Genomic DNA, 16,439 nt, shown 5'->3' with positions numbered 1-16,439 from the left:
ACAATGATCTTCATTAATGAAGATGAGAGTGAGTCACCAATGCTGCAGCATAGCATAGCTAAAATTGAACTTGTAGAGGTGGATACAGATATAGTTCTCAATAGAATTAGGGCTCTTAAAAGCAGATCAAGCTGCTGCCTATGCTGGTATTCACCCGAAGGTGCTAAAGGAAATAGGGCTGTGTTATGTGAATCACTGACACATATTTCATCACCATGACCCGAAGTAGCTCACTTACATGTGAGATTGTACTCATAAACTTCAGAGAGGCCCATGTGGTACTAATATTTAAAAAGGACAGTCAGAACCAGGAAACTATAAGCCTATTAGTTTAATTTCAGTTGTAGGAAACTTGCTAGTAGGTATTATTAGAGAATCGTTGTATGATCATCTTAAAGAGCTATTAGGGAATTGGAAAAGGTCCTGTCTCTGCAACTTGATTGGAGTTTTTTGAGGTTACAAAGTCGGTGGATGATGGAAGTTAAATGTTATAGGATAGAATTTCCACAGGGATTCCTCGATTTGCAGCCACAACTTTGCTGGAAACTAGAGAAACCGCATATATGGCTGTTTATGCCATTTCTTCATGTTTCCAGCAATCTTCCATCAAATTTATGGCAGATCAGAACTCCTGTGGAATATACTTATTTTGAGATTAGCGGGCAGATCTTAGGTAGGATAGAGAATTGGTTGCATTCATGTAGACAGAGGGTAGCTATTATTGGTAGTGGCTGTGTAGGGGCCACAGGCTCCCTGTGTATCAAAGCCTCCCTGATAAAGTGCAACATCCCCACCGACACCTGGGAGTTCCTAGCCAAAGACCGCCCTAAGTGGAGGAAGTGCATCTGGGAGGGGGCTGAGCACCTCGAGTCTCATCGCCGCGAGCATGCAGAAATCAAGCACAGGCAGCGGAAAGAGCGTGCGGAAAATCTGTCCCACCCTTCCTTTACGCTCAACGGCTATCTGTCCCACCTGTGACAGGGACTGTGGCTCTCATATCGGACTGTTCAGCCACCTAATGACTCATTTTAAGAGTGGAAGCAAGTCTTCCTCGATTCCGAGGGACTGCCTATGATGAAGATAGGGGCTAGACACTAATAAGATTAGTATAAAGGCCATTGCTTTTCATCATTATTAATGATCTGATCTGGACAAAAGAACTGAGAGCAAACACCAATTTTGCAGATGAGACAAAAATGTGCTGGAATTATGACCTTGGATGAAGCACATTTAGACATGGTGGGGAGAATAGACAAGACATATTATGTAGTTGTCTTGCATTGTTGACAAGTACACCATTATCCATTTGGGCAGGAGCTGTTTCAAGCATTAACACATAATAAATAGGAGCAGAAGTAGGCCATTTGGCCCCTCAAGCCTGCTCCACCATTCAATAAGATCAGGCTGATCTGATCTTGGCCTCAACTCTACTTTCCTGCCCGCTCCCCATAACCCTGGACACCCGTGTCGTTTAAAAATCTGTCTATCTCCACCTTAAATATATTCAATGACCCAGCCTCCACAGCTCTCTGGGACAGAGAATTCCAAAGGTTCACGAACCTCAGAGCAGAAATTCTTTCTCATCTCCGTTTTAAACGGACGACCCCTTATTCTGAAACTTTCCCCCCTTGTTCTAGATTCCCCCACGAGGGGAAACATCCTCTTTGCATCTACCCTGTCCATCCCCCTCAGGATCCTGTTTCAATAAGATCACCTCTCATTCTTCTAAATTCCAGTGAGTATAGGCTCAACCTTTCTTCTTAAGAGAACCCCTTCATCTCAGGAATCAACCTAGTGAACCTTCTTTGAACTGCCTCCAATGCAAGTATATCCCTTCTTAAATAAGGAGACCAAAAATGTACGCAGTACTGCAGGTGTGGTCTCACCAACACCCTGTACAGTTGCAAGACTTCCCTACATTTATACTCCATCTGCCTTGCAATAAAGACCAACATTCCATTTGCCTTCCTAATTACTTGCCGTCCCTGCATGCTTTTTGTGTTTCATGTAGAAAGACCCCCATCCTTCTGTACCTCAGCATTTTGTAGACTCTCAATTTAAATAATGATTTGCTTTATTTTTCCTGCCAAAGTGGATAACCTCACATGTTCCCACATTATATTCCATCTGTCAAATTTTTGCCCATTCACTTAGCCTATCTATAATCCCTTTGCAGATTCTTTGTGTCTTCACAATTTGCTTTCCTATCTATCGTTGTATCAGCAAATTTGGCTAAATTACACTCAGTCCCTTCATCCAAATAGATTGTATATAATTGAGTCCCCAGCACTGATCCCTGTGGCACCCCACTAGTTGCCAACTTGAAAATGACTCATTTATCCCGACTCTCTGTTTCCTGTTAGTTAGCCAATCCTCTGGCTATGCTAATATATTATTCCCAACCCAGTGAGCTCTTATCTTATGCAGTAATCTTTTATTGAGCACCTTCTCAAATGCCTTCTGGAAATCCAAATACACTACATGTACTGGTTCCCCTTTTATCCACCCTGCTTGTTACATCCACAAAGAACTCTTGCAAATTTGTCAAACATGATTTCCCTTTCATAAAACCATGCTGACTCTGCTTGACTGTATTATGATTTTCTAAATGTCCTACTACTACTTCCTTAATAATGGACTCCAGCATTTTCCCAATGATAGATGTTAGGCTAACTGTTTTGCGGTTTTCCAATCCGCTGGGCCCTCTCCAGAATTTGGGTAGATTACAACCAATGCATCCACTATCTCTGCAGCCACTTCTTTTAAGACTCTAGGATGCAGGCCATCAGGTCCAGGGGACTTGTCCACCTTTAGTCACTTTAGTTTGCCTAGTACTTTATCTCTAGTGATAACGATTTTTAAAAATCCCCTCTCCCCCCCCACAAATAGTTCCTTGATTATCAATTATTGGGATGTTTTTAGTGTCTTCGACCGTGAAGACCGATACAAAATATTTGTTCAAAGTCTCTGCCATTTCCCAGTTTCCCATGATTAATTCCCCAGTCTCCCATGATTAATTCCCCAGTCTCATCCTCTAAGGAACCAATGTTTACTTTAGCTACTCGCTTCCTTTTTATATACCTGTAGAAGCTCATTGTCTTTTTATAGTTTTTGCTAGTTTACTCTCAGTATCTATTGTTTTAATGGTCGTCCTTTGCTGGTTTCTAAAACGTTCCCAATGCTCTGGCCTACCACTAATCTTTGCAACATTGTATGCCTTTGTTTTCAATTTGATGCCATCCTTAACTTCCTGAGTTAGCCACGTATAGCTCATTCTTCTTTGAGTCTATAGAAACATAGAAAGTAGGTGCAGAAGTAGGCTATTCGAGCCTGCACCACCATTCAATATGATCATGGCTGATCATGCAATTTCAGTACCCCATTCCTGCTTTCTCTCCATACCCCTTGATCCCTTTAGCTACAGGGGCCACATCGAACTCCCTTTTGAATATATCTAACAAACTGGCCTCAACAACTTTCTGTGGTAGAGAATTCCACAGGTTCACAATTCTGAGTGAAGAAGTTTCTCATCTCAGTCCTAAATGGCTTACCCCTTATCCTTAGACTGTGATCCCTGGTTCTAGACTTCCCCAACATCGGGAATATTCTTCCTGCATCTAACCTGTCCAATCCCGTCAGAATTTTACATGTTTCTGAGATCCCCTCTCATTCTTCTAAATTCCAGTGAGTACAAGCCCAGTCGATCCAGTCTTTCTTCATGGGTGAGTCCTGCCATCCCGGGAATCAGTCTGGTGACCTTTCACTGCACTCCCTCAATAGCAAGAATGTCCTTCCTCAGATCAGGAGACCAAAACTGCACACAATACTCAAGGTGTGGTCTCACCAAGGCCCTGTACAACTGCAGTAAGACCTCCCTGCTCCTATACGCAAATCCCCTCGCTATGAAGGCCAGCATGCCATTTGCCTTCTTTACTGCCTGCTCTACCTGCATGCCTACCTTCAATGACTGATGTACCATGACACCCAGGTCTCGTTGCACCTCCCCTTTTACTAATCTGTCACCATTCAGATAATAATCTGCCTTCCTGTTTTTGCAACCAAAGTGGATAACCTTACACTATCCACATTATACTGCATTTGCCCATTCACCTAACCTTTCCAAATTCCCCTGCAGCCTCCTAGCATCCTCCTCGCAGCTCGCACTGCCACCCAGCTTAGTGTCATCTGCAAACTTGGAGATATTACATTCATTCAATTCCTTCGTCTAAATCATTAATGTAGATTGTAAATAGCTGGGGTCCCAGCACTGAACCCTGTGGCACCCCACTAGTCACTGCCTGCCATTCTGAAAAGGACCCGTTTATTCCCACTCTTTGCTTTCTGTCTGCCAACCAGTTCTCTATGCACGTCAATATATTACCCCCAATACCATGTGCCTTAATTTTGCACACTAATCTCTTGTGGGACCTTGTCAAAAGCCTTTTCAAAGTCCAAATACATCACATCCACTGATTCTCCCTTATCCACTCTACTCGTTACATCCTCAAAAAACTCTAGAATATTTGTCAAACATGACTTCCCTTTCATAAATCCATGCTGACTTGGACCAATCCTGTCACTGCTTTCCAAATGTGCTGCTATTACATCTTTAATAATTGATTCCAACATGTTCCCCACTACCGATGTCAGGCTAACCAGTGTATAATTCCATTTTTTCTCTCCCTCCTTTTAAAAAAATGGGGTTACATTAACTACCCTCCAATCCACAGGAACTGAACCAGATTCTATAGAATGTTGGAAAATGACTACCAATGCATCCACTATTTCTAGGGCCACTTCCTTAAGTACTCTGGGATACAGACTATCAGGCCCTGGGGATTTAGCGGCCTTCAGTCCCTTCAATTTCCTTAAGACCATTTCCTGACTAATAAGGATTTCCCTCAGTCCCCTAGTATTTTCAGGTTATTAGTGTCTTCCTTAGTGAAGTCAGAACCAAAGTATTTGTTCAATTGGTCTGCCTTTTCCTTGTCCCCCATTATGAATTCCCCTGATTCTGACTAAGGAACCTACATTAGTCTTCACTAATCTTTTTCTCTTCACATCTATAGAAGCTTTTGCAGTCAGTTTTTATGTTCCCTGCAAGCTTACTCTCATACTCTATTTTCCCCCTCCTAATTAAACCGAGTTGTCCTCTGCTGAATTCTAAATTTCTCCCAGTCCTCAGGTTTGCTGCTTTTTCTGGCTAATTTATATGCCTCTTCCTTGGATTTAACACTTTCCCTAATTTCCCTTGTTAACCATGGTTGAGCCACCTACCCTTTTTTATTCTTACGCCACACAGGGATGTACAATTGTTGTAGTTTTTCCATGATATTTAAATGTCTACCATTGCCTATCCACCGTCAACCCTTTAAGTATCATTCTCCAGTCTATCCTAACCAATTCACGTCTCATACTGTTGAAGTTTCCTTTCTTTAAGTTCAGGACCCGAGTCTCTGAATTAAAGGTCACTCTCCATCTTAAAAGAATTCTACCATATTATGGTCACTCTTCCCCAAGGAGCCCCGCACGACCAGATTGCGAATTCATCCTCTTTCGTTACACAAGACCCAGTCTAAGATGGCCTGGCCTGCTCTCTAGTTGGTTCCTTGACATATTGGTCTAGAAAATCATCCCTTATACACTCCAGGAAATCCTCCTCCATAGTATTGCTACCAGTTTGGTTAGCCCAATCAATATTCAGATTAAAGTCACCCATGATAACTGCTGTACTCTTATTGCATGCATCCCTAATTTCATGTTTGATGCCATCCCCAACCTCCCTACTACTGTTTGGTGGTCTGTACATAACTCCCACTAATGTTTTTTGCCCTTTGGTGTTTCACTGCTCTACCCATATAGATTCCACATCATCCACGCTAATGTCCTTCCTTACTATTGCGTTAATCTCCTCTTTAATCAGTAATGCTACCCCACCTCCTTTTCCTTCCTGTCTGTCCTTCCTGAATATTGAATACCTCTGGATGTTGAGTTCCCAACCTTGGTTATCTTGGAGCCATGTCTCTGTAATCCCAATTACATCATATCCGTTAATCACTATCTGCGTAGTCAATTCATCTACCTTATTACGAATGCTCCTCTCATTGAGACGCAGAGCCTTCAGGCTTGTTTTTTTAAACACTTTGTCCTTTTAGAATTACGTTGAAATGTGGCCCTGTTTGATTTTTGCCATTGATTTATCTGCCCTCCACTCTTGCTTTTCTCCTTCATACCTTTGCTTCTGCCCTTTTACTTCCTTCTGCCTCCTTGCATAGATTCCCTTCCCCCTGCCCTTTTAGTTTAAACCCTCCCAAACAGCACTAGCAAACACTCCACCTAGGACATCGGTTCCAGTCCTGCCCAGGTGCAGGCCGCCCAGTTTGTACTGGTCCTACCTCCCCCAGAACCGGTTCCAATGTCCCAGGAATTTGAATCCCTCCCTCTTGCACCATTCCTCAAGCCATGTATTCATCTTACCTAGCCTGCTATTTCTACTCTGACTACAAGGTGGCACTGGTAGCAATCCTTTCTTTCTCACTGGAATGTATCTTTGCTGAGTTATGAAATATTTGCCACTGCTCATCTACTGTCCATTTTAGCCAACTGTCTTCATACCTTTGTAATGTAAGTTCAAGACACTAGTTTGGTGAGAACCAAATTTCTCACCCTAACTAAATTTGAAATTCTAACACGCTATGATCACTCTTCCCTCGAGGATCCTTTACTAGAAGATTAATTAATCCCATCTCATTACACATTACCAGAGCTAAAATAGGCTGCTCCCGGGTTGGTTCCACAATGTATTGTTTTAAGAAACCATCCCGAATACATTCTATGACCTCTTGCTGAAGGCTACTGTTGCCAATTTGATTTGTCCAATCTATATGAAGATTGTCTTTGGGAGTCAAGGAGTTTCTCCCTCTTCTCCCAATATTTTTTTCCTGTGTATTTGCTTCTTTGTGGAGATTGTGGGGTATAACTTGCATGTACTATTAGGAGGGAACAGGCTTTATGGACCAGTTCATCTATCCTTTTTCATATGTTTGTAAGGGACATCAAAGGCACTATAAAAATGCAAGTCTTTATTTTTCTTTCTATTACATTTCTTGATCTGGGACTTTACAGTTCATTCTAATAATAGTCTTTATTCTATAAAAGTTGATGGCCAGAGTTCTCTGCTTCTTGTCAGTTGCAATTTTCCACCCTTTCACTTTAATGGGCAGAAAAATTGCAGCCTGGTAAGGACAGAAGTAGAAAAGCTCGGCTTCTATCTCCATTCAACTACTTATGGTAATTGCATTCAAGTGACCTGTCAACTGGCAGAACTCAATTCACATTTTATTTTGGCCTGCTAAAATATCTGCTACAGTCTTAAACCAGTGGAATATGAAATTACTCCTGTGTTAAAGAATTAAGTGGAAAAAACAGAAGATGGTACAAGTAAGCTTTTATTCAGTTGTTTTAAACAAATACATGTAGCTTACAGTGTTATGCAAAAATAAATAACTGAACAGAAAATGGAGCACACAAATTGTGGCATAATCTCACCACTCCAGTCAGTGAAATTATAGCATTTCTATTCCTGCATTTCTCCAGGGCACCGAATATCATCAATTTTCAATATCATTTTCACTACTTGGGTAGCCAAAGAAATCTGCTGCTTCTTTCCAATTAGAGTCTCTATGACATGCTGTTTTTTCATATCTAGAGATAACAGTCAAGGAATTAGTGGACTGAGTCAAACTACAACATTGCAATGAAACATTAAAAATGAACACTTTCAGTATAAATAGTTAAGCCCACAACCTTACTGTATTCAAGTCGCTACACACTACTCTAGCAAAAGCAGGAATAGCATTTTGCCGAGGAAGGCAGAAGTACGTTCAATGCATAATACCTTCTGCATCAGAATAATGAGAACAATTCTTTCACTACTTCATTGTTAATCAGAGGGAGACGGGGAAAGTAGTTTATACTACGTGCTATATCAGGAGATTACTGATTACTTGCAGGGACCGCAGTTTTCCCTCATTTCTACAGGTTATACGTTAAAATTAGTGGCAGCTGGGAGTAGAATTAGTTTAGAACCCACTCTCCAGGATGGAAAAGCAACTAGAGTTTGGCGAGTCACTGTAGACAGACTTTAGGTCATTAAACAACAACTTTTATTTATATAGCGTAGTAAAACATCCCAAGGCACTTCACAGCAGTGTTAAGACAAAACAGATAAAATCTGACACCGAGCCACAAGAAATTACAGCAGATGACCAAAACTTTGGACAAAGGTAGGTTTTAAGGAACGTCTTAAAGGAGAGGTTTAGGGAGGGAGTTCCAGAGCTTAGGGGCACAGCCACCAATGGTTGAGCAGTTATAATTAGGGATGCTCAAGAGGGCAGAATTTGAGGAGTGCAGACATCTCGTTGGGTTGTGAGGCTGAAGGAGATAACAGAGATAGGGAGGGGCGAGGCCATGGAGGGGTTTGTAAACAAGGATGAGGGGGAGAAACTGCTCAAAATACCTTTTCCCAAGTCCATTCTAATGTATGTTGCATTTCACAAGATAATTAGGAGTCAGGCAATGTCCCCCAGACCCATTCAAATTTTAGTGCATGCGTGGTATCTACATCCATCATCATCATAGGCAGTCCCTTGGAATAGAGGAAGACTTGCTTCCACTCCTGAAGTGAGTTCTTTGGTGGCCGAACAGTCCAATACGAGAGCCATAGACCCTGTCACAGGTGGGACAAATAGTCGTTGAGGGAAGGGATGGGTGGGACTGGTTTGCCGTACGCTTTCCACTGCCTGCGCTTGATTTCTGCACGCTCTTGACGTTGAGACTCGAAGTGCTCAATGCCCTCCCGGATACACTTTCTCCACTTAGGGTGGTCTTTGGCCAGGGACTCCCAAGTATCAGTGATGATAACGCACTTTTTCAGGGTGGCTTTGAGGGTGTCCGCTGCCCACCCTTTGGCTCGTTTGCCGTGAAGAATCTCCGCATAGAGCACTTGCTTTGGGAGTCTTGTATCTGGCATGCGAACGATGTGGCCTGCCCAGCGAAGCTGATCGAATGTGGTCAGTGCTTCAATGCTGGGGATGTTAGCCTGGACGAGGACACTGATGTTGGTGCGCCTGTCCCCCAGAGGATTTGTAGGATCTTGCGGAGACATCGTCGGTGATATATCTCCAGCGACGAGGTGTCTTCTGTACATCGTCCATGCCTCAGCCATACAGGAGGGTGGGTATTACTACAGCCCTGTAGACCATAAGCTTGGTGGTAGATTTGAGGGCCTGGTCTTCGAACACACTTTTCCTCAGGCGGCCGAAGGCTGCACTGGAGACGCCGTTGAATCTCCGCATCAATGTCTGCTTTTGTTGATAAGAGGCTCCCGAGATATGGGAAATGGTCCACGTTGTCGAGGGTCGCGCCATGGATCTTGGTGACTTGGGGGGGGGGGGGGGGGGGGAGTGCTGTGCGGCGAGGACAGGCTGGTGGAGGACCCTTGTCTTATGGATGTTTAGCGTAAGGTCCATGCTTTCGTATGCCTCAGTAAATACGTCGACTATATCCTGGAATTCAGCCTCAGAATGTGCGCAGATGTAGGTGTCGTCTGCGTACTGTAGCTCGACGACAGAGGGTGGGATGATCTTGGACCATTCTACAATAGAACAGCCTGTGTGGGACCTTGCAAATGACTGCGCAGCTTAGCGGAAACATTGGTGGAAGGCCATTTGGCTCATTAATCCATTGCAGCATCCAATTGGTTCTTAAATGATTCGTGTTTTTGCTTCCACTATTCTATCTAATAAGAGTCCATTTCACATGTTGATTGCTTTGTCCGAAGGAAAAGCTTCCCAACATCAATCCAAAATTTGCTTATTAGTTTAAACCAGTAACCCTTCTTCATGGGCAAGAGCATTTTTTAAACAATAAACTTGCCCAGTTCCCAAATTATTTTGCAGTCAGTGTCCACTGTATACCCCCAAAAAGGTAATGTTAATTTTGGTGGAAAAATCCATGGAGCTTTTATCATTAGTGTTAAAATTGTGCTATACACTAGCCACAAAGTGTAGACAAGGTTTTTTTCGAGCGCACAAAAATCTTCACTTACTCCATTCTAAGTTAGTTTGGAGTAAGTTTTCACTCCCGAAACTTTGAAATCAGGCGTAAGTGGCCGGACACGCCCCCTTTTGAAAAAAAAAAATTCTGTTCCAAAGTGAAACTGTTCTAACTGACAAGAACTGGAGCAAACTAAATGACGAGAATTCCGATTTCTAACATACTCCATTCTACACCAATTGCTCCTAAAAATCAGGAGCAAATCATGTGGAAACTTGGGGCCTAATAGTCTGTAACACTGTCAGAACCAGGTGATGTTCTTGTTCTGATGAAAGGTTGTAAATCAGAAATGTGTCAGAGTTGCTATCTTTTGGATAAGACAAGACATGAAACTACAGCCCCGTCTTCCCCAGGTACTGCCCCCCACCCCCGTTGCAAATTTATTAACCACATCTCTAATCTCCTTATCCTCTCTAAAGCCCTTTATGTTGTCTCCCAAATTCGTGCCCATCTTTTCTGCAACTCTATGTTTGTACCTTTCCAATCAGGTTTCTGCATCTGCCATAGCACTAAAACTGCCGTAATCAAGTCCGAGTGGTTACTTGACTCCATTCTTATTTATCCAAAACATTTCCTGCAATGGCTTCTCTTACCGCAGTTACCTCTGGTGTGTCCCAAATATCTATCCTTGGCCTGCTCCTAATACTCAACTACATGCTGCCCCTCGGTATCAACGGAAGACATGATGCTGGGTTCCATGTGTACTCTGACGACACCCAGCTCTTACCACCACCTATCTTGACCTCTCCACTGCCCATGTTGTCAAGAGTGCTGATCTGACACCCAGTCCTGGATGAGCCGCAATTACCTCCAATTAAAATTTGGGAAGACTGAAGCCATTGAACTCCATTCTTTTGCCATCATTTCCATCAACTTTGCTGGCCACTGTCTCAGGCTGGATCAGACTGTGCGCAACCTTGATGTCCGATTTGATCTTGAGCTTAGCTTCTATGCCCATATCCTTTCAAATCACAAAGACCACCTACTTCCACTCTCATATCGTCAGCCATCTCTGCCCCTGCCTCAGCTTATCTGCTGCTGAAAACCTTATCCATGCTTTTGTTACCTCCAGACTCAACGGTTGCAATTTCTCCTGGTTGGCTGGCCATTTTCCACTCTCCACAAACGAGATAATACAAAACTCAGCTACCTGTATCCTAACCTGCACTAAGTGCAGCTCACCCATTACCAGTGTGCTTGCAGAGCTAGATTTGCTCCTGGTGCACCAATGCCTTGATTTTAAAATTTTCATCCTCATGCTCAAATCCCTCCATGGCCTCGCCCCTCCTCATCTCTAACCTCCTTCAGCCCTACAACCCTCCAAGAACTCAGAGTTCCCCCAATTCTGGCCTCATGAATCCCCACTCCCTTTGTTCCATTGGTGACCGTGCCTTCAGCCGTATAGGCCCCATGCTCCGGAATTCCTTCTCTAACCCACTGTCACTAAACCCCCCCCCCGCCTCCCCGCAAACACCTTTAGGACCCTTCTTAAAACTCAAACCGTTTAAACCAAACTTTTAGTCACCCATCCCAATATCTATTTCTTTACCTGTCAGTTTTTGTCCGATTATACTCGTGTGAAGTGCCTTGGGACGTTTTCCTACATTAAAGCTACTATATAAATTCAAGTTGTTGCTGAGACAGGGATAAGAAACTACATAGCAGCTACAAAATATTGGTAACAACGAATAAGGCACCCTTAATAAAAAGTAACTAAGTTGTAAGTCATTGGTTAAATTTATATATGCCAGTACAATTTAAAAAGAGTTAAGAAAAGCTGCCTACCGTTTGTCTCCTTGTGTAAACAATCTATACCCAGCGCAAAGTTGTTCTCCTTCACCTGTCTAGCTCGAACCTCTGTCATTGTCTGGATTGGGTTATAACCACTGTTTTCTGCCAGTGACATCGGAATGACTTCCAGGGCATCAGCAAAAGCTCTCATAGCATACTGTTCTAAAGTAGGACACTGTACAGAGACAGAGATAGAACCACAGCAATATTGAAATTTAAGAATTACTAAATCACAATTAATAGACACATTACAAAGCATAAAAAAGTGACTGGCCACATTAGTTGGAGGTACATTTTCTCCAGATGCTACCCAGAAGAATGCTGAATCTTGGGATTTTTGGCATCAATCTCTATTCAACAAAAATATACTAAATGGGAAGCAAGTTGAATCCTCAATCCTTGAACCAAAAACATACAATCTCACAAACCGCTCAGAATTTTAAAAAAAATTAGTATTTTACCTTATCTGCTGCCTCATTGACAGCCAAAGCACAAGCAATCTCTGCAGCACCACCACCATATACAATGCGATTATCTTTCACAAGGTTGCGAATTACACACAATGCATCATGAAGTGCTCTTTTGGCTTCTTCAATGATCTGGAACAAAAATATTACAATTAAATCTATGCAGATACTAAACTTCATGCACATTCATATATACACACAAACGGTCAACAACAAAACCTCATTTACTTTGAATTAGACAATAATGATTCAAATCTTAGATTTAAACACACAATCAAGAAACCCGTAAAGGAATTGTGCAATAACATACATTTGTTTATTCAGAGTCTAATCTGCAGACAACAGATGACAAAACAGAAGCATTTTTAGGTTGAGATATTTTTTGGTTATATAAATACAACAGCCGGTGTGTCACCTTAAGATTATTTGACCACAGAAGGGTTTTGGGGGGGGAAAAAAAGGTTATATTTACCAGTTGTTTTAAAGCAAAATGTATTTAAAGTTTAAAAAAAGATAGGGAGACAAATAGGTGGTTAAAATACTAATTAGTTATCTGTGAAATTGTTTCCTTAGACTGTAAGCAATTTGCTCGCCTATCTCAGATAATCTATAAAAATCTCTCATCCATCGTGTTGGAAGGTCCCTGATCCTGGGACCTCGCTTCTGTTTACGGTAAAAAAAAAGTGAGGATCAGAAGTATGCAGGAGGATAGTTGTTAATTTTGTTTAATTCAAGCAAAATGATCCACTGATGAGAAAGCATGAAATATTCATTATTTTGTATTATGCTAGGATTATTACTGTATTACTAATCGCATCAAGTGTGAACTCTGTTCACTAGTGAAATAAATCAGCGTAACAATTCACATCTGGCCTTATCTTATCAAGTGATGTCATGATCCATCTCTATGGTAGTGTCACCGACAGGCAGCATATGGACATGACGGGGAGGCAAGATAGATCCTTGATGGCAGAGGTAACGGAGTGAGGGAGAAAATAGAAGCCACGATTGGAGATACATTCGTACCTATTCAAGCCCAGGTAAGGCAACTCCCATGCAACTGGATAACAGAAGAGATGTTAATAGAGGATAGCGCTGTAAACTGAACTGAACACTTCAGAAAAGATTGAAGACGACAAAGTGGGATATTAACCTTGCTTGGTCATAGAACAGGTCATTCATGATTTTGGTTAGGACTAGCACCAGATTGGAGAGCTTTGAACAGGATGTTTTGGGAAAGATGGACATGAAGCATTTGAGGACTGTAGAGAGGAAAAGGAGGTTGTTGGAGGATGGCTAGCAATTAAAAAAAAAAAAGAGGGGGTGGAGAATATGATAAAACCATCAGTTTTGAAGGGGAGCATCCATCGCCTGAAGAAAAGAAACCACTGATGACGTCAACCATCATTCTGGCCAGGAGAGTTTAGTGAAAGTGGGGCTCGAAGGAAGAGAAAGGAAACAGATAGATGAGCAATTCCAAAACAATTAGAAAGGTCTCTGGTTTGTCCTGACTAAAACATTGAACTCCATTGACTGGAGATAACCGCATGGTGCAAGTCCATGGAGTTTCTCAGTTAGGACTGCAGATGAGGGCATATGGGGTAGGGGAAGGGTTTAAAGCAGCAGTTTGGTCATGTGGGGGGAGGGGGAAGGAAAAGAGAAGAGAGAAAAGAGAGAGAACCTGGGGTTCTCTTTACCCGCCAAGATGAACCAGAAGTAAATAGGTGGTTTTGGCTGAGGAGTATGAAGCACAGCAGTGTCCGAGGCCAAGCCAGATCTAACAAAATGACTAGAATAATTGTAATAAAAACAGAAAATGCTGGAGATACTCAATGGGGGCCAGGCCACATCTGCTTGCCACAGATCCTGCCTGACCTGCTGAATATTTCCAGCATTTTCTGTTTTTATTTCAGATTTCCAGCATCCGCAGTATTTTGCTTTTGTATTAGGATAATTATGTTCCAAGCCTGCATCTTTCGATTTGAGTGTGCAAAGAGGCAATAATTGATTGAGCCTAGTATTAGCATTACTATGCAAAATACTGCCCATAGCATCTCAGAATAATCAAGCTATGATTAAAGTACAAGTTCCAAACAAAATCTGAAACGTCTCATCCTGAAGTGTGGTCACGTATAAAACATTGGATCTTGAGACTATAAAGGAAAGCTGATTAATATCTGATGAAATACATCTCGTATTATTCACAAGAAAAATACAGATACAAATGAGAAAACCCAAATTTCATCTGAAAGTTTAATTCAAACATAGTGCTCACAAATACTGCACATACCATTTTGTTTCCACCTCTGATGAAAATAGTCACTGCCCTAGAGTTCTGACACTCTTCAATCACAAGCATCTTATCCTTGGTAGTTCCAAAAGAGAGTTCCTTGACAATACCAGCACTGCCCAGCTTCTCAGCAGTAAGTTCTGAAAACCGAGGAACAATGCGCCCTCCAGTGGCAATAGCAATCAGCTGAAACACAAAAAAAAAGTGTTAAATGGCACCTTGTGCTGTAAACATCAACACCCTGACAAACCCATATAATTCATACATTAGAATCTGATGTAATCAAACTTACCTCAATTTCAGGCCCACCAACCCAACGTATAGCAGGAAGCTTATTCTGGAGAAGCAAATGGTTTGCTTCATCATCAAACCCCCACTGGCAAATAGCCAGATTAGCACCAGTGGCTTTAATCTTGAAAATAAAATTAATGCAACCATGAGACTTAATACACAAAGTCCATCATTACAATTCTATTATTAGTAGGGGTGCAGTTACTAACCTGATTGATCATCTCCTCAAATTTATCCTTTTCATATTTTTGCAAGGCTTTGTAATCTTCCACTGAGGTCACATCAAGCTTATGCTTGGTTTTGGGTTTTGGTGGTTCAAAGGGGCATGTCAAAATTGCAAGCTTTGCATCTTTTACCATCTAGTAAACAAAAGTTTAAAAAAAACCAAATCAATACTTTTAGAAGTCTTATTGATAGACCGATTTTGGTAGCTACATACAAAACTTAACACTAGAAATGCTGGTTACTATTTCAATATTACAACTGGAATAAATTTAAAACTGTACCTGGCAAGTTATCATTTCTGAACACAATTGTCAGAAGAAAAAAAATCAGAAATGATAACTAAATTGAAAATTTCAAACGATGCACATAAATAAGATGAGTTATATACTCTTTGTAATTGAATTTTACAATGCAAAAAAACCTACCTTTGGCATTTGAGGATGGCTGAATTCTTTGTCCACCACGACTCCTTTAATTAACTGTGTGTCCTCTAGTTTTCCACCCACTTTACCTTCCACTTTCATCAGCTCAAAATCTACATCCTTGCGCTCCATATCAACAACAGTTAAGACAGCATTTACTGCTATTTCTGCCATTTGCCTATGGCAACGATTAATACTGTAATAAATGGAGAATAAATAACTTGAAAATGGAAAAAAGCAGGGAAGACTACTGTAACAACAGGTTACAACATTTGACTATTCAGCTCTTGAACCTAAATCATAAATTGATGGCCATTAGGATACCAAATTGGAGCAGATCCGATCCAGTTACTGACCGTCTCAGATCCAAAGTAAAAAGTTATCCATAATGGAATACAAAACAAAAATTTCCTTGGAGGTCATAAGAATAGTCAAACTGAAAAATTCCCGCCCGACCAAATTTCTTGAATTTTGGAGGAAGCAACAATTGGATTAGAAACAGAAACATAGAAAATAGGTGTCGGAGTAGGCATTTCGGCCCTTGGCTGAACATGCAACCTCAGTACCCCATTCCTGCTTTCTCACCATACCCCTTGATCCCCCTAGTAGTAAGGACTACTTCTAACTCCTTTTTGAATATATTTAGTGAACTGGCCTCAACAACTTTCTGTGGTAGATTGTGTCTGGATGTTCAATGTTCAGTGTCTGGACTTTCTAAAGGCATTTGATAAAAGTCCCGCACAAAGGTTATCAAGTTCAAAGCCACAAGGAGTCAGGGTGATTCTTGGGAAGGGATAATAAATTGACTAAAGGTTAGAAAATGACTGGTAGTTGTTG

The 16,439-nt window shown here is 41.6% G+C and overlaps 1 protein-coding gene across 1 annotated transcript in view; it reads right to left on the bottom strand.

The window, feature by feature from the left end:
* Window positions 1-7,430: 7,430 nt before the first annotated feature.
* cct5 (chaperonin containing TCP1, subunit 5 (epsilon)) overlaps window positions 7,431-16,439 on the bottom strand; it is a 29,960-nt gene continuing 20,951 nt past the window's right edge. Inside the window, exons 5-11 of the mRNA XM_070880011.1 lie at window positions 15,606-15,798; window positions 15,165-15,314; window positions 14,957-15,076; window positions 14,665-14,850; window positions 12,369-12,506; window positions 11,902-12,082; window positions 7,431-7,704 (exon numbers count right to left, since the gene is read on the bottom strand). Of these exons, the coding sequence (XP_070736112.1) occupies window positions 7,577-7,704; window positions 11,902-12,082; window positions 12,369-12,506; window positions 14,665-14,850; window positions 14,957-15,076; window positions 15,165-15,314; window positions 15,606-15,798 (1,096 nt within the window). The 3' untranslated portion in view covers window positions 7,431-7,576. The remainder of the gene's footprint in view (window positions 7,705-11,901; window positions 12,083-12,368; window positions 12,507-14,664; window positions 14,851-14,956; window positions 15,077-15,164; window positions 15,315-15,605; window positions 15,799-16,439) is intronic.

Source organism: Pristiophorus japonicus, chromosome 5 (assembly GCF_044704955.1).
Source record: "Pristiophorus japonicus isolate sPriJap1 chromosome 5, sPriJap1.hap1, whole genome shotgun sequence".
In the NCBI taxonomy this organism is placed as follows: Eukaryota; Metazoa; Chordata; class Chondrichthyes; family Pristiophoridae; genus Pristiophorus; species Pristiophorus japonicus.
The sequence above is the reverse complement of the archived record's forward strand: the minus strand, read 5'-3'. Positions and strand labels throughout refer to the sequence as shown.